A 19,308-nucleotide genomic window follows, 5' to 3' on the forward strand; every position below is an offset into this window, starting at 1 on the left:
GGTATTATAAAATATTAAGACATACAGACAGGAGTGGAGAATAATATAACAAACACCCACATACCTCCTTGCTTCCTTTATCAGATATTCACATGACATGTTTGCTTCAGAATTATGGTTTTTTTTCTCTTTTAAGAAATAACATATTAGTGTAATTGGGACACCCTGTGACCCTTGTCATGATTTCAGAGTTTAGCATTCTCTTGAGGATTTATAACTTAATTGCATTTGTACTGTGTCCATAAATACCATATATTGATTTTGCAGGTCTTTAATCTTTAGCATTCTGCAAACATCATCTTGGAATTTGCATTTTTTGCTCCACATAATTAGTATTTTGAGAACCCTGCATGCTGATGAATGTAGTGCTAGTTTATTTTGTGTGTGGTTTAAAAGTGGTCTATTGCAGGCGACAATTTTCCGTAAAGGGACAGATGGTAAATATTTTAGATTTTGCAGGCCATCATGGTCTGTGTCACTTATTCTTTGTTTTTGTATGTTTTCCTGACCCTTTAAAAATGTACAAAACCTTCTTAGCTCTTGGGCTGTACAAAAATAGGACCCAGTTTGCCAACCTTTGTTCTACATATGACTCTAACACTATTTTTCCATCTTCCTTTTGATTTTATATGGCCTCCTAGATCTCAGGTTCTTTTCTGAAGCAGAAGTCACAATGACTGTGTTGCTCACCTCCTTAGGAGGGTAGGAAGACAAGGCAGAAAATGAATTTGAAAGTGCTTTGAAATGTTACAAAGGCTGTTTTATTCCTTTCCTGTCTTCTTACTTCCCTTTTCTATCTTGTCCTTCCTTTTTGCTGGCCCAAGTAGGCTCTGAATTAAATTTCCGTGAAGAGATCCAGGAGCTCACTGAGAAGCCTAGATGGTCAAGATACACACATGAAGATTGTGTGAGGCAGCTTGGGTTTGGGGAGGTCTGAGCCCAAACCGCGGAGTATTATATTCTTACTGGAGGTTTCCCCACAGCTTTGGAGCATCAGTGCTGCGAAATTCAGGGGGCATTTTCATTCTGGGCAACCTCAGAGCTGAAACACAGCTGGTACTTTGTTTAAATCCTCTGGGACTAAGGTCAGGAGCTTGGGCTCATTGCCTGTTCTACTATTGAATAGTGCAACTGAGCTGACCTCAGAGACCTTTTGTCTCTTAATTTATAAACTGCATCTATCAACACAGGCTCCACAGGAGTGTTGTGAAAATTAAATAAGACAAGCAGAAAACATTGGTGTGTGGTACGGGCCATTGGTTAGGATGCTCACTAGAGGTTAATTAACTATATTATTAATTGTTTATTTATGGAGGGCCCCCTTTTAGAGAAGCTACACTAGATAGCAAGTCTATAAGTGGTATATGCCCTTTTTTGGGTATAGTATTGGTAACTTTAATGGATTTTAATTTAATGAAAATTTTAGCCTTATATAAGTTGATTCAAATGGGTTTGGATTCTGTGTTTTGGCTCCTTCTCTGGTCTTGAGGCAAACAGTGAGAATTAATTTTTCTTCATGGGAAGGTATTGCTAATGAATTTATTTTTTTTAAAGATTTTATTTGTTTGACAAAGACAGCAAGAGAGGGAACACAAGTAGGTTGAGTGGGACTGGGAGTGGGAAAAGCAGGCTTCCCGCTGAGCAGGGAGCCCCTTGTGGGGCTCGATCCCAGGACCCTGGGACCATGACCTGAACTGAAGGCAGACGTTTAGTGACTGAGCCATTCAGCCACCCCTGAATTGAATTTCTTTAATAGATAGACACCTATTCATATTTTTAATCTCATCTTTTGTCACTTTTGGTAAGTTGTATTTTTCTAGCAATTTGTCCATTTCACCTAAGTTACTGAATTTATTGGTGAACGTTGTTAATAATATTTCCTTATATGTTTGATATCATAGTGATATAGCCCCTCATTTCTGATACTGGTAATTCATATTCTGTCTTTTTTTCCTTGATCGGTCCAGCTAGGAGTTTATCAGTTTTGTTGATTTTTTTCAAAGAACCAACTTTGCTATGTCTATTTTTAAAACTATTCTAAAATAAGAAGTTTAATTTGAGAAAAATATGCCTAAATAATAGCATTCCTCATACATTACTGCCAGAAACCCCTTAAGCACATGTTTAAAAGCACTTGGCCTGGTGAGAGGCATGTGAACATACTAAAACTATTCTAGAAAGGTGAATTGAATTCACATTCATGTTTCTTAAGTGCGACATATTCTGTCCTTCCTTGTCCTCTGCTGTCAAAGATCACCCTGATCACAGAGTGGAGGAAAAACAGGTTGGCTAAGGGCTGGAGATTTGCAGATGGGCAAGGGAAACATGTAGAAAGGGTCAGACCTAGGGGTGCCTGGGTGGCTCAGTGGGTTAAAGCCTCTGCCTTCGGCTCAGGTCATGATTCCAGGGTCTTGGGATCCAGCCCGGCATCCGGGCTCTCTGCTGAGCAGGGAGCCTGCTTCCTCCCTTCTGTCTCTCTGCCTGCCTCTCTGTCTGCTTGTGATCTCTATCTGTCAAATAAGTAAATAAAATCTTAAAAAAAAAAAAAAGAAAGGGTCAGACTGGCTCTCACAGCTGTGTTAAAATGTGGGTAATAGTCTTTGGTATCGCTGGCCTTTTTTTTTTTTTTTAATTAAGGCTGATTCTGCAGTTTTTCAGCATGTAGGAGACTGAGAAAGATTTAGAGAGCCAAGCTTTATATTTCCAGAGATAAGTAGTTTTTAATGCTTGGTTCAGATTGGAAGCTATATCTGGTATTTCTAATTGTGCCTCAAGAGACCTAAAAGTAATTTGGAATCAGTGGATAGAATGAAATTGAATTTTCTCTAGGGAAAATAATATTAAGCAGAAATTCAAAGCATCTTGTAACAAGGTTATTGTAGTGGCATATGTTCATTGTGTTTAGGAAAAAGTAAGACAATAAATTCATGACTTCAGAACTTCCAAGAATTAGCTACTTCGAGTTGAACTTAAGGACATGCAGTTGTTACTGTCTGCTTCTGTGAACATTTTCTGAGTTGTTATGGTGTACGTGGACGAGGATCCAAATGTCAGGGTTAATTAAAGGGACTGCATTTGTGTGTGTGAGTAGGGCAATGAATTATCTAGTAAGAATCTAGAAAACTTACTCTTTGATTCAAAGTTTTCTTCATTTTTAAACCCTTTAGAAGTACATTTGAATGATGTTAGCTAGTGCTTAGTAAAAAGGATGGTAATATATTGAGCAAAGAGTTGGTTAAATAACAGTGACCGGCAGAGCAAATGTGCCATGAAACTCAGTTAAAACAGTTCAAAGGAGATGGAGATTTCTGGGTGTTTGATTTTCTGGTAAACGGGGGGCATTCCAGAAACCTATTTTGTTCATGTATTTTTCAGCCTTATATTTTATATCTTTCTGCCTTTCTTTGGAGAAGATCCCATATGCATTAGAAATATTCTTTTTTTTAAGATTTTTTTAAAAATTTATTTTTTAGTAGGCAGAGAGAGAGAGGAGGAAGCAGGCTCTCCGCTGAGTGGAGAGCCCGATGTGGGGCTCGATCCCAGGACTCTGGGATCATGACCTGAGCCGAAGACAGAGGCTTTAACCCACTGAGCCACGCAGGTGCCCCCATTCTTCCTAAATTTAACTCACCTCTGAATGCACTGGGGAAAAAGTACTCTTGTGTACTATCAAAACTTCTTATCCAGGCTTGGCTTCTGTCTGGGTGTAGGCTTCGATTTTCTTTTCGGGATTCTGTGGCTACAAGCCAGTGGAAGTTACTTAGTTACTTAACGCTACTCAGTGGGAAGGACCGCTGCCTACCCCCCCGCCCCAAACAGTATGTTGTCAAGGCTGTGCTTGGATTCCCTGGAGGATGGCAGTGCTGCTTTTACAGCTTCTCAGGTTTCCTTCTAGAGCCTGTGTTTGAAGAATCCGGCACAGGGCCTTCTGATTCCACATCCACATCTCCGCAAAGTAGGTCTTGGTAGGACAGCATGGAACTGGGGGCACTGAGCAGGTATAGTCGCACACAGAAGAACTGAGGTCTGCTTTGCAAAGTCCAAGGCATTTACTTATCCATTTTTTATTATTTATATTCTACATATTTCTAAAGGTTTTCATGTTATTTACAGCTGTAAGCACATACAAAATAAGGCCATTAAATAAGAACAGAAAAGCATTTGAAAAGAGGGAAAGGAAGATAGATTTGGGAGAAAATTATACTGAGAATCATTGTGGGAGTTGAAAAAACTAGTGGAGTAAGGAGGTGTGTGTAAATATTTGTGTGTGTGTGTCTGTGGCTCAAGTGTTGGCGAAGGCAGAAAACGGAAGAGATTATTTCAGTTGTGGAGGGTCAAGTGGCCATGCCTGATTATTTTTAAAGTTCACTGTACTTGAGTAACTGTGTTTTAAGAAGGTTTGGTGTGTCTTGCTGTAGTTGAGAAGGTGCAGCAGAATGCAGAACTTCTGTCTTGGGCTTCTGAGTAGTCCTGCTACAATCTTGCTATTAGATAACCTGATATAGGGGCCTGTGCATGGGTCAGGTACTAAGTTTCTATGTCTGGGTATGGAGGGCAAAGGTTTTCTTTTCTGTAGCTCATCTCACTGGTGCCTTGTCTCTCTGCCTGAGGCAGGATGATAAGGAAGTTGGTAGGGCAGATAGAGGAGCGTTACCCCCATTTATTATGCCTTGGGAGGTGATTCCCAGAAACCAGCTTAGTGCAGTGTGATGCCTGCCCACTCCCCAGTGCCTAGACAGCATGATTTCAGGAAGTTTTTATGTAGAGAACACTCATGTAATAGAAGATAGGTATGAAATTTGGGCTCAGTGGAAACAAGGAAGGATTGGACAACTCCCCAAATGCTTGGGAGGGATTCTCCACACTCCTTGAAGACCTGGGCAATTTCAAGGGTAGCAGATTCCTGCTTCTTGCCTTCCATTGATAAAAAAGATGAAAAGTGAAGCTAAGACCACAGCTAGGGAAATGAACCTCATTATATTTATTTAGGCATAATTGCCTACTGGTTAAGACCAAGATTCTAGAGCAAGATAGCTTACGTTTGGATTTTAGCTCTGCTAGTTGAGTGATTTCTAGGAAGTCATTTAGCATCTTTGTGTATCTGTTTTGTCTTCTGTATAATGAATATAATAAGAGTATTTACTTTATAGATTTTATAAATTTATAAATTACTTTATAAAGAGTATTTACTTTATAAAATTATTGTTAGGATGAAGTGATGAGTACCTATAAAATGTTTATACTAGTCCTTGGTATGAAGTAAAAGTACAATAATTTTTTTGGACATAAGAGAGATGATCTGGAGTATATTTTATCATCCAGTTTCCTTAGGCAAGAAATACAAATATTTTGGAGAGAAAAATAAAATCATTCAGGATCTTTGGGGATTGTAGATGGTAATAATCACATTATGCGTGCTATGAATGTTGGGCTATAATATTTGTTCTGACACTTCTGAATACAAAACAAGATAATAAATACATATTGAAACTCCTCAGTTTCTGACCAAACATCTAGAAGATGGCAGATGTTCAAGTGGGATTTTGGTAACAGTTAAGGTCTTCATCACCCAAACTTTAAAATGTATTTTATAGCATTTTAGGGTGTCATTCTGGTTACATCTTTAGAGCCAGTTTTGTTAAGTAGCTAAGTAGTGCTAAGTGAGCTAAGTAGGGGTTTGAACTGTGTTTTCTATTTGGCATTTTGCCAGTGTAGGGAAGGAAATTTTCTGGAACAACTTCATTGTGGGTTTGTAATCTAATAAACATTTATTAAGTGCCTAGTTTAAGTATAATAGTATTTCTAGATGTATTTAAGTAAACATTTCATTGAAGTATAAAAGGTGCGCACAAAACTATACTCATCATGTGGGTGATTAATTATCAGAGAGTAAATGTGCCCATGTAGCCCTCTATCCAGGACAAGAAACAGAAGAGTTCCTTATCACTTTCCCAAGCTTCCTTCCCAAAGGGTATCCACTAATCAGAAAGCAGACTTCTAACATCACAGATTTTTAATTAATTTTTCCTGATTTAAAAAAAATCCATGTAAATAGAATCAGGCCTAGCTTCTTTCATTCGACACACTTTGTGAGAGTTATTTATGTTGTGGATTGTGGCACAAGTTTGTTCTTTAGTGTAGTTGTGTAGCATTCCATTGTATGGATATACCACAATGAATTGATACAGTCTTCTCTTGATTAATACTTAGATTATTTCCAGATTTAGGATTATTAAGAATAATGCCACTGAAAAAATCCTAGTAAATAAATGCCTTTTAGTGTATATGTATATGCGCTCTCCTATGTCTATACTCAGGAGTTGAATTCCTGGGTCATAGGAATGCCTATGTTTAGCTTTTTGTAGAAACTGCAAAAGTGGTTGTATCAGTTTACATTCCCACAAGCAATGTATAAGAGTTCCAATGGCTAACACCTGGTTTTAATTTTAGGAACACAGTGGGTATATAATAGTGTCTCATTTTAGTTTGAATTTGCATTTCTTGATGACTAATGAGCTTGAGTTCCTTTGCACATCTTTAGTGGACATTTTGGTGTGTGTGTGTGTGTGAGAGAGAGAGAGAGAGAGAGAGATGATTGTTTAAGTCTTTTTGCCCATTATAAAAATTGAGTTGTATTTATCTTTTTGGTCCCTGTTCAGACCTTCCTGTATCTTCATGTTTCCATGTGGGATCAATTTCACTGGGCCCAAAATATCACCTTTATTTCTTTATAGCAGGTCTGCTGGTGACAGATTTCCTCATTTTTGTTTTGTCATAAGATGTCTTTTACCTTCATCTTTAGACATTATTTTCTTCCCACTTTGAGATGTTCATTCCTTTGTCTTCTGGCTTCCATTATTTTTGTTGAAATGCCAATGTCCTTGTTGCTTCTTTGAAGTTAATTTTTTTTGTTTGCTTGATTGCTTTTTAAGGTTTTCACTTTGACTATAGTGTTCAGCATTTTAACATGATATGCTTAGTGTAGTTTTCATATTTATCCTGCTTGGGGTTTAGTTTTATCTTTCAGCAGCTCGGGAAAATTCTCAACCTTCATTTCTTTAAATACTGTTTTGGACCCCTTTTTCTTTTTTCTCTCTCTCCCCACTCCCTGACATTTTCACTTTCCTGTAAGTCTCTCATCCTTTTTGTTTCCCCATTTTCTTCTGACTTGCCTTCTGTCTGGTACCAATTGTCTTTATAGCTATTTGTAACCTCTTAAACTCATTTGTTGATTTTTAAATTGTATTTACTATATTTTTCAGTTCCGTTTTTAAAATAGTTTCCAGTTCCTGATAAATTCTCCATCTTCTTATACAATTTTGTGAACATATTAATTACAGATATTTTTAAGTCCAAGTCAGATACTTCCAATATCTATTATCTCCTATTGGCTTGTTTTTATCATCTGTTTTCATTCTTGGATTTTGATAATTTCTTGGTTTTGTTGTTGGCATGCCAACTTATTTTTAATTAAATGTCAGTTGTTTGTTTATTTGTTTTAAAAAGAGAGATAATTTGAGGCTCTGGATGAATTCTCTTTCTCCAGGAAGATTTAACACCTTTTTTTTTTTTTTTTGAGAGCAAGCAAGTGAGTAGGGCTGGGGGGTTAGCTGGGGAGGGGCAGACAGAGGGGGAGAGAGAATAGTAAGCAGGCTCGATGCCCAATGTGGAGCCTGTCTTGAGGCTCCATCCCACTGCGTGACACCATGACCTGACCCGAAATCAAGAGTCAGACTGAGCTACCCAGGCGCCCCCAGGAAGATTTAACTTTTGTTTATAGCAGGTAATTGGATTAGATACAGGTGAATGTGATTATTTGCAACTTGAGTTGGTTGACTAATATACTTAAGTCTTTGTGAGGGCTTATCTGTTTCTGGTCACCCTTGCCCCTCCCCAGCTAACCCCCCAGCCCTACTCACCCACTGCTGGGTTCCCACCAGAAAGCTTTCAGTCAGAATGTCAATATTTGCTCCCATACCCACCTGCTCTGAGACATTACTGAAAGCTGTGTTCAAAGTCTTAGTCTCTTAGTACCTGCTGTCATACGGGCAAATATCTTGAGGGGAAAAGCAGCTTCAGAATTTTTTCTTGGGATTTTTCTTTGCGATCTTGGCCCCGGAAATACTCACTGCTTTGGTAGATCTCTGATGCCTTTGAGTGGATGTTTTTCCAGTTGTTCTTGGCAGAAATATTAAACCAAAACAAAGGAATCTACCATTGCCAGGATGAAAATCCCTTTTGGCTTTTTCATGCCAGTTTTTTTTTTAGGGAATTAAAAATGCATGAAAAGATAGAATTATACTTTTTTTTAATGCTCATTGATGGCTCTGGGTAAGGCTGATATAAATTAGTCTGTGCAGATATGGCCTTTGAATTTTGTCAGACTTTTTGGGATACTTATGGGACAGTGTGAAATTTCTTGTGAGTTTGTTCTACAGTTAGAAACGAAAAGGAACTAAGGAAGATGGACAGATGACCAATAAGCACATGAAAAGAAGAAAAGATGCTTGGCATCAAATTTTCCTGAGTCACCAGAAGAATGTAAATCAAAATCACAATGAGATACTACTTCACACCCACTTGGATGGCTAGGATCAAAAAGTTAGTAATAATAAGAATTAAGTCAATAATAGTAACAAACATTGACAAGGATATAGAGAAATTGGAAACCTCATCCGCTGCTGATGGGAATATAAAATGGTTCAGTTGCTTTGGGAAATAGCAAGGCAGTTCCTCAGATGATTAAATATAAAGTTATCATACGACCCAGCATATGATAGACTGAAGAGAATGTATTTGTACATGACCGTTCATAACAGCACTACTCAAAGTAACCAGAAATGATGCAAATTGACATCAACTAATGAATGAATTGAAAAGTGTACTGTAGTCCTACAGTAGAATATCATTTAACCATAAAAATGAGTGAAAGACTAATACATGCTACAGTATAGATGAACTTTGAAAACATTATACTAAGTGAAAGAAACTGGTCACAAAAGGCACATATTATGTGATTTCATTCACGTGAAAGTCCAAAACTGGGAAATCTTTGGAGACACAAAGTAGATTAGTGGTTGCTTCTGGCCGAGTATGGCAAGGGTCTTAGAGAAATGATAGCTAATGGGCACCGGATTTCTTTTTGAAGTGATAAAAATGTACTAAAATTGACTCTGGTGATGGTTGCACGTATTTGTGAATGGACCTCAAAGAAACCCACTGAATTGTACACTTTAGATTGTGAGTTGTATGGTGTGTGAAATTTATATCTCAGTAAAGCCATTAAAATAAAGAACCAAAGCCATTTTTGTGGTAGCAGCTGGGGAGGGAGGGTAGCAGAGGCAGATACAAGTTCATGGTGATGACGAGCTCTCTCATTCTCAGCCTCTTTATTGACAGTTTGTTAACCGATCGTTGGGGCCTGGAGTCGAATTAGAGCTGCACACTGGAAAAAAACGATAAAGTAGAACCCTGGGTTCTAGAATAAGCAGTCAGGGATCACTCCCAGGAGTAAGCTGTAGAATCCCACCAGAATAGTGATCTACTAGATAAGTGGCCCAGGAAAACCCAACACTGCCAGGATCCTCCAGAATGGTCTTGCTTCTGGTTGGGCCTCACATGCGGATGCAGTGCTTAGCTTCCTTAGTTATGCCTGTGGTCAGAGAATATTGTACTGGTCCTACATCTCCCTGTTTTGCAGGCCTGCCATGTACCTCAAAGAGGATTTTTTTAGAATGTAGACTTGAATCTCAAAGACATTTTCTAATTTGGATCTGACCTCAGGAAATGTTGGAAACGGGTGCAACTTCTTGATTGAGAAAGGCCCACGGAAGCAGATGTATTTGCATAGGAAGCCCATAACCGCAGACATCCCCCTCTGGTAAGGGGCTTTGAGAGTTCTCATTGCTCACTTCAATTATAAGTCTGTGAGAGACCTGGAGCTTACATTCTGTATTCAGTGCAGAAAAAGGGCTGTTCACAGGTTGTGCCATTTTTAATTCACTTATTCATTTATTCAGTATACATGTATCAATTACCTGCTTTGTGCCAGTCACTGTGCTAGGTGCTGGTGACAAAAATCTGTATCAAAACAGAGGCACCACATAGGAGATCGTGCCAAACCCAAGATATCAAGTGATGAAATCAAAGTCTGCATAGATAGATGGCTGTAAGATCTCAATAAAGGGGCAGTTAATTGGGCTCAGAAGAGTTTTGGAAGCATTTAGCACAAGTGAATGAATGTAGTCAAATAAAAGCTGAAGAAAAGCATCATTGATGAGTTAACACTTTAACTGAACCTTAAAACAAATCGGGTTTATCCAGGCAAAAAGACAAGGAAGACTGGCGGCAGAGAAAGAAAGGAGTTAGGACCCCGTGGCAAGAACCACATGAGAGTTAACAAGGGACAGAACCAGAAAGGCAAGAGGAAAAGAACTTCGTGCAGTACTTCTCAAACTGTAATAGTCATACTAATCACCTTGAAAATCCTGTCGAAATACAGATTCTGATTCACTGGGTCTGAGGTGGAGCACGTCTAACAAATTCCCAGTGTCTTCGCCACTGGTCCATGAGCCACACAGAGCAGCAAGAGTTGAGAGATCTACTTGGCTGTGATGGGACAGGAAGGTGAAAAGTCCTACTGAACACGTAGATTTCTGGATAGGGTGATCTGGGCTGATGGTGTGTCATGGGCTAATAGAGGAAACATCAGGAATTTTCAGGAAAATAAGTTTTGTTCTGTGGTTTTGTTTTGAGGCACTTGTAAGATCTGTAGGAAGAGAAATCTAGTAGGCCACGGGATAGAAGGAGACCATAAAAGCATGGCTCCTGAGTGGAAGAGAAAGATGTACCTATGGATGAAGTTGAGAAGAGGCTACAAGGAAAGCAAGAGAATGATTAGTAGCAAACAACGTGATCTCTTCTCCAAGAGAAGTTTCGAGAAGGTGTGAGTAAGCAGCAACCCATGTTACAGAGAGATCAGGAAGGAGCCAGACCAGAATCCAGACTGCAAGAAGTTTGAGGATGAAGGAGTGAGTGTTGTGATCAGAAATAACTCAGGAGGTTTGACTGAAAAGCGTCAAGGACAGAGGAATAGTAGACAGAAGTTCAGGGTGACGGACGGGTCCTTCCTCTCTCTCTCCCGCACCCTACTCTTCCTTCCCTTCCCTCCCTCCCTGTCTCTCTCCCTCTCTTCCTTCCTCCCTTTTAGCATTATTATTATAGCAATTTTGCGACAGGCGAAAAGATTGAGAAGCTACTATAATGAATCTCCCGTTCCATCACACAGCTCCCACAATTATGTCGGTTTTTGCAAGTGAAGGATGGTTTTTTAGATGCAGCTGACATAGGCATATTCATACACTCAAGGAACAAAGCCGAGAGAGCGAGAGCAGCTGCAAATTCAGAAGAGAAAGACGATAATTGATGGAACAAGGTTTTTGAAAAGGAAGCAAGTGGTGGAGTGCAGTACAGGTGGAGATCGTGGCTCTCGACAGTAAAGAAAGCACTTTCCAGCTGCTGAGTTGAAAGAAAAAGAGATGAAAGTACTGCCCTTCAGAAATCTGGTTAAAGGCATGCCTGGGTGCTCAGCCGTTGAGCGTCTGCCTTGGGCTCAAGTCGTGATCCCAGGGTTCAGGGATCGAGTCTCACATGGGGCTCCTTGCTTGGCGGCGAGCCTGCTTCTCCCTCTGCCCTCCCCGTGCTTATGCGTGCTCTCTCTCTTTTTCTGGCAAATAAATAACAAGAATTTTTAGAGAGAGAGAAAGAAATCTGGTTAAAATTCCTATTTTCAGAAGCTTCCTGTACTAACCCCTTCAATTGCCCTCTGCCACCTCAGTGTGCCTCGGTTCCTTCCTTGAAGTCATTCACTAAATTTGGGGGAAATGTCTATTCCACCTAAACATTTGATAAGTTTAGTCATTATTATTTGAAGATCCAGTGTCCATGGAGAGTAGTCACATCACAGAGAATTGCCATATACCGTCTCCCATCTGGGGAGCAGCCGCTGTTACCTCTCCAAAGCAACAGAGAAGCTGTTCCCCTTCTCCTACATAGAGAATTCCCCTGCTAAGAGGAATCCTGGGCAATAAAATATTCTTCATCACTTAACATAGAGATTTGGTTTGGGTGTCAAGTCAGGAAATGAGTAAATTCATGCCTAATAACAATTTGTTTCTCTATGAAATAGGAAAAGAGTTCATTTGGGAGGAGATGATTTGACGGGAATTGAGTAGGAAGAAGCTTTATAAGTATGGCAAGAGTTTGGAATAGTGCCAAAGTCTTCTGTTCAGCTTTACCTAAGGGGATGTCTTGCCTTCTAATAAAAGACTAGAGCAGCAAAATGCCCCCCGCCACACACACACTCATAGGAAATGAGAATAGGATTATTAGAGGGAAGTGAGACTTCTATGAAGTGCCACTAAAATGAGCAGGACTGCCAATGGAGCCCTTTTGTGTTGACTGTGGAAAGATAAGGTTGGAAAGTGGCATCACGGAACTTTTTTCCGTTTAAGTCTGAATAAGTAGGTATTCGCATGACAGCTTAATTCAAGAGGTAGAGATGTGCATTCCAAGCATTTTGTACAAGCCTTCTTGTCTTCCAAGTACATCTCTCTTCCTGGACCCCTTTCTACCTGTGACATTTTGCAATGACCACCCAACAGTGGGAATGACAATTGAAGTCAGTGATTTTATGACAATTTCTTTGCATTCTCAAAAGGCTTCAGTGGGTGGTTGCCACCGAGCACCAGTTGGGTAATCGTTGGCTCATTCTCTTTATAGAGAAATAAATGCAATTTGGAAATAATTGGCCTAACAAGAGAAAAATGGGTAAATGCTTAAAAAATCATTTGGGTCATTGTACTGTTAAAAGTAATAAATAATTTGAAGAACCAAAATATAACTATATAAATACTATATGTATGCAAAGATACAATTGACATTTTAATTACTTATGCTTAGCTCATCTTCTGCATATGAAATATTTTTCTTGTGGGGAAAACCGAAGGGCTAAGAGAAGAAGATTCAATGTTAAATCCTTAGGGTGTAGAAATTTGTAAAAATATAAAATACATAAAACATATAAAAATACATCACTGGTAACGTACTACTTTACAACGCTCCACTGAGTTAGCCTCTCAGGAAAAATAATTCAGTCCAATTGCTGCCCAGTATACTCCTGTGATAGTGTTTCTGTCTTTTAAATTTGATTAGTAGATGATAGTCTTTCCAGTGAATGGATTTGATGATTTAAATCAGTGCCAAAAGACAATGAAAAAAGTCGATGCTTGGAGTAAAACTGAGCTTCTCCCAGGCAAATAAGTAACAAAGCCTCAGAGCTTTTATGTCCACCAAATATAGATGTTTTTTCATTGATTTAGAACTTAAATAAGGAGGGGCACCTGGGTGGCTCAGTGGGTTAAAGCCTCTGCCTTCGGCTCAGGTCATGGTCCCAGGGTCCTGGGATCGAGCCCCGCATCGCACTCTCTGCTCGTCAGGGAGCCTGCTTTCCTCTCTCTCTCTCTGCCTGCCTCTCTGCCTACCTGTGATCTCTGTCTGTCAAATAAATAAATAAAATCTTAAAAAAAAAAAAGAACTTAAATAAGGAAAAAAACTCTTTATTCCCATGTGTTTTAAATTACCCATTTAAGGTAGAGACTATTATGTTATATGGACATTGCACTTTATGAAGCAGACATAGAAGGTATTATCATCTCAATTTTATGGGTGAGAAAACAGAACCCAAAGAGATCACCATTTCCCTGGTGTGGCCTGGCGGGACAAGACCAAAACCAGAGCCAGACTCTGGGTTCCTCACCCCAAGCCCTGCCTCCCATCTCTCCTTGCTCCAGTATTTGGAGGTGGTGCTGGTCTGTCGTAAGGGATTATATTTCATTTTCAACCATACAGTTTGTGTTAATGGCTTGGCAGCACATTTCTGAGACAGTAGCTCACAACCAGGGTTGTACTCTCGAACACAGTACCATGTCCCATTTTTTTTTTTTAAGATTTCATTTATCTGAGTGGGGGCGGGAGAGAGAAAGCCTGAGCCGGGGGTGGGGGGGTGGGGGGTGGGGCATTGGGAGAGGGAGAAGCAGTCTCCCCACTGAGCAAGGGGCTCGATCCCAGGACCCTGAGATCATGGCCTGAGTCGATGGCAGACGCTTCACTGACTAACCCCCCTAGCCGCCCCACCAGGTCCCATTTAAAATGAGCCATATTTATGCTTGGTATAAATTGAAGAAAGCCATTAGCCACAGGTTATTTTTTTTTAAGATTTTATTTATTTATTTGACAGAGATCACAAGTAGGCAGAGAGGCAGGCAGAAAGAGAGAGGAGGAAGCAGGCTCCCTGCTGAGCAGAGAGCCCGATGAGGGCCTTGATCCCAGGACCCTGAGATCATGACCTGAGCCCAAGGCCGAGGCTTATCCCACGGAGCCATCCAGGCACCCAGACTTGGTCATTCTTGACTCCGTGGGAATTTATAAGCTAAGGGAGGAGACAGAACACACTACATAAAGGAACTTACATATTCTGGCAGAGCAAGATGGCGTTAGAAAGATGTCTGAATTTGAGTTGACCCTGAAGCAGACATGGAGACAAGGCTCTGCGTGCATGTGTCTTTGGAGGAGGGGGTAAGGAGCACGGGAGAAGGGACTAAGACAAGGCAGGCACAGCAGCCAACAAAGGGAGCGGGGTTAGACAGCAGTCACCACGCATGACCAGCAAGCTGTCTGTAAGGAAACACTGGAAAATTGGAGAGGACACAGGCCTCGGAGTTGCGCTACCCAAGGCATGGGGGGCAGGGGGGTGGGCAGGGTAGTTCTGTTCCAGCTCTTATCAGGGCTAGACTTGGATCAGGAGGGCTGTCCCGGAGCATGGATTCCCTGGCCCGTAGGCCTCCCCGGCCCCTGGGCAGAGCAGCATCATGCGGCCCTGGGAAAAGCCATGCAGCACAGCGAGCGGATACGGACCGCTGGCAGTCATCCGGTGAGCAGAGAAGAGAGGGGTCTGAGAAATAGGGACGAGGAAGTATCTGCGAGAGCAGGATTCTTGGTGCCGGTGAGACTCGACCATGCTCTTTCTCTCCTCTCCCCAGGTCTCTTCATGGTCCTGTCCCTGTTGTCCATTGTATACGGAGCGTTGCGCTGCAACATTCTAGCCATCAAGATCAAGTACGATGAGTATGATGTCAAAGTAAAGCCTCTGGCCTATGTGTGTATCTTCCTCTGGAGGAGCTTCGAGATTGCCACTCGAGTCATTGTCCTGGTCCTCTTTACCTCCGTCCTGAAGGCCTGGGTGGTAATGGTCGTGCTCATCAACTTCTTCAGCTTCTTCCTCTATCCCTGGATCCTCTTCTGGTGCAGTGGCTCCCCATTCCCCGAGAACATCGAGAAGGCCCTCAGTCGCGTGGGCACCACCATTGTCCTGGGCTTCCTCACCTTACTCTATGCCGGGATCAATATGTTCTGCTGGTCAGCCGTGCAGCTGAAAATCAACAACCCTGACCTCATCAGCAAGTCCCAGAACTGGTACCGGCTCCTGGTGTACTACATGCTGAGATTCATTGAGAATGCCGTCCTCCTGCTCATGTGGTATCTTTACAAGACTGACATCTATATGTACGTGTGTGCGCCTCTGCTGATTCTGCAGTTGCTCGTTGGCTACTGCACAGCCATCCTGTTCATGCTTGTGTTCTATCAGTTCTTCCACCCTTGCAAAAAGCTCTTCTCCTCCACTGTTTCGGAAGGCTTTCAAGAGTGGCTAAAGTGTGTCTGCTGTCACTGCAGGCAGCGGAAGTCCCGTGAGTCTGTAGGCAAGGCGGATCAAAGGTCAGTCGGAGACAGAGATGAGACACCTTCTAGCAGTAAAATAAGTTCTGTGCCCAGCCAGATTTTGAATACCGAAGAGCTCTGCTCAGCTTAGTAGGACCTGAGTCTCTCGGAGTTCAGACCTACTGTTTTCTGGGTTGATCCTTGTTCTTCATACAAGGGACGGGCCCTGTGCAGTTGACAGAGAGGGAAGTTAGCTCTTAACTCCCTGTGAGTTGCTCCTCTTTAGAGAGCTCTTGGGCATGTGGGAACTATGGAGAGAAGCCAAGGAAAGCCCTGAGTATTGGAGAGGCAGCCCAGGGTCCCACTATTTATAGTTGACCTTAATCTCCCAGGTGTTACTGGCCTTTTCCCTGACAAGGGCCCTTTGCTATCTGAGTTGGGCTGGTTAGATCCATCAGGTAGAATGAGGACAGGAGCTTTCTGGTTTTCTAGGTTTTTTTGAACTGCTGGTGTAGGTAGCCTTTTGTTTTATTTTCTCTGAGCATAGCTTTCATTCAAGAGCTGTCCTCATGACCACAGAAGGTGACTAGGGTTTTGTCATCAGCAATATCATTCCTGTCAGACTTTTCAGAGAGGGCTGTTCAAGTTTGCTTTTTGAATAGGCAGATATTCCATTTTCTCTCATTAGGGCTCTTTGTACATAACCAGCTATAGCCACCTTGCCCTGCTGTGATTCAAAAGTTCCCACTTGGAGACTTTATTCCCAAGGATTCATGGATGCAAAATTGAATTCTGGGTTTGGCTTTGGAAGCCCGAGGATTTTAGGATGGTTTGTATTCCTTCAATGTGTTCAAGAGATTCTGGATTACAAGGGTTGTTAAAATATCAAAAGGATATAGGCTTTTATAAGCAGAAATCTTACCTTCTCAGGATGGTTGAAGATAAATGAATCTGCTGGAAGGCAGGTTTAAACCTCCTCAAGGTTCAGTCCCATCCTGCAATTCTGGGAAATTTGTAGTTGACTTTGTTAGGATTTGCCTTCTTGACAAAGAAGAAAAAAGAGTCTTCTCTTCCGCCTTTTCTTCCTAGCCTGTCAGAAGAGCTTTAGACAAGAGTTACATTGGTTAACTTAAGCTTTTCTAGGGAACTCCTCAGAAATCTCTCCCCAGGCGTAACTACGTAGGGCATTTTACTTTTCATTATTGGAAAGGAAAGGGTCTCCTCTCCCAAGTTAGATACTGACTTCAGAAACTTTTAAATTATACAAAGAGATGAAATGACCAGAGGATTTTTGTCTTTAACTGAATGTATTTTGATTCGGCATGATTGTGAGTTTTTTGAATGCTATCTCCAATTTTATGCTTCTGTGCTCTCCTGTCTCCAGTATAATTTCTCTTTTAATCTGGAACCGTATTTATTTCATCAAAGGATTATATAGCATATCCTCAGTTGTCTCGGGAAAATGCCCGGATCTAGTGCCATTATGTCTACCATAAAAACCTTGATAAGGAAATATCTGGATCAGGTGACTTGTCACTGACTAGGCTGGACATTGCATGGCAGTCAGGGTGTATGGTCTAAGGACCCCTAATGGCTGAACTTTCTGACCCACTCAGTTTCTTTCTTCTTTTCTTCCCCGCCCCACCCCCGACCCAGTTTTTAATAGGCAGTCTGTCAGGAGACAGGTTACACATGGTGAGTTTGAGCAGGAATTGTGGTCCAAATTAGAGAGGGATGGAGGGTCGGATACATCCAACCTTGGCTTGGAAGCCTGTCTCAAGAACTGTTACCAAATCTCAGCCTTCAAATGCATTTTAAATCATTTAAATGTAGAAGATAGCTAAGCATCTTAAATGACCCCAAACCAAACTAACAGTGATGGTCTGTCAGGCTCCTATAACCCAATTATAAGCCACATTTATAAGGCCAAAGAGGTTTGCTCACTAAACTGGACATCTTGTCATTTTTAACCCTTGACAGACAGATATCCCTGCTCTGGGACCATGTGTGTCCATTCACTTTGGGGGAGAGAAACCACTGTTATTTTCTGTGTGGTAAAAATTTAAGTCATGGTGAACTGAGAATTTTTGTTTTAAAATTATTTATATTATACCTCTGAAATGATAAAGTGATGATAGTTCAGACTGCAGAGCTAGGATGCCCGAAAGACAAACAAGCAAATTCCCTCGTGTGTTGAGAGTTAAAATGCTTTTCATTATAATTCCAATTTTTAAAACTCTCAGTGCTTTGTCTAATTAATTGCATGCCGTAACTTGTCATGACAGCTGCTCGTACTGAATCATGATCATTTAGCTGAATGGAGTTGAAGTGTTTCATCAGAATATATTGAAATAAGATCATCAAACACATTTAGGCTTTGTCTCTCCATTACTGGAGACAGCAGTGTAGAGACTGGCGCCCCCTGTGTAGCCCACAAGTTACTGAATTGTCGTATGCCTCAGTTTCTTCACCCACCAAATTTGGATGATATACTTGCGCGGCCTACCTCACAAGGTTGTTGGTTGAAAGATCAAATTAAAATAAGAGATATGAAAATGCTGTGAAAATATCTTAAAGTGCCATGCATATTTAAGGAGTTGTTCGTATAGTTATTCAAGTCCATAAACAGGTTGTTACTATGTTTTTACTGTTAGAAGAGAAATAAGCAGTGTCATCTCCATGAGTGTCTCGAGTGAATACCTTGGCCTTTGACCTTATGGAAGGGCAAGTGTAAATGGTCTTTATTCTGGAGAGAACTCAGCAGTTGCCCTTTGTCTGGCCACAGGTTGCTTACAAATATTAGCAACGAAACACATGGTACTTGGAGGAAGAAAACCTCACTGGAATCTGAGAAATTGCTTTTGGTGATTATGCGTTGTTCATTTTTGTATCTTTCATCTTTCATGAAGGACATAGTAGCTAGTGTCTTTTGACAGTTATGCTTTATGAGTTGAATGCCTGATCCTGTTAGACTTTAATTGAATATGGGTTTAATCTTTTCAGGCTTGTAAATGGGAAAATAAACATTAAAAGTGTCAAATACTGCGTTTCCTTGGAAACCACCTTAGAACATTAGTGCTGTGGTTATGAGTGTTATGTGTCAGTACCTCTCAGTCAATAAACTGTGGATGTGAACTTTTTCGCAGGCTGCTTCGCAGCCATTGACTCTAATAACTACTGTTTATGTTTCTTCATATAATAAATTAATTTTTCAGTTTCCCCTTGTGTTTCATTCCTTATACAGTTCTTTCCTGGCTTTTTGATGTCAGGGATTATTTTAAAAACAGAAATTTGAAAATGGTTTCATTGTGATTAATTATGGTTTTTTTAACCCCACCTGGAAATTCCTTCTGCAGGACGAGAAATTTGAGACTGCTAGGATTGTGACTTGCAAGACACCAACAGTTCATGGAATCTTCTGTTTCATAAGCATTTATTGCATTCGTTGAAGCTACACTGCTTGATACTGAGGTTCTGCTCAGCTGACTGTTGATTGCTGCGTGTGATACCAAAAAAAGAGGCAGTACAGATCTC

General features: G+C 40.9%; 1 protein-coding gene across 1 annotated transcript in view; it reads left to right on the top strand.

The window, feature by feature from the left end:
- The window catches only part of XK (X-linked Kx blood group), a 41,046-nt gene extending 22,053 nt beyond the window's left edge, over nt 1-18,993 (top strand). The window contains exon 3 of the mRNA XM_004754882.3: nt 15,099-18,993. Within this exon, the coding sequence (XP_004754939.1) occupies nt 15,099-15,925 (827 nt within the window). The 3' untranslated portion in view covers nt 15,926-18,993. The remainder of the gene's footprint in view (nt 1-15,098) is intronic.
- Nucleotides 18,994-19,308: the final 315 nt, after the last annotated feature.

This window comes from Mustela putorius, unplaced genomic scaffold, assembly GCF_011764305.1.
Source record: "Mustela putorius furo isolate JIRA1106 unplaced genomic scaffold, ASM1176430v1.1 tig00003836_pilon_pilon_pilon, whole genome shotgun sequence".
In the NCBI taxonomy this organism is placed as follows: domain Eukaryota; kingdom Metazoa; phylum Chordata; class Mammalia; order Carnivora; family Mustelidae; genus Mustela; species Mustela putorius.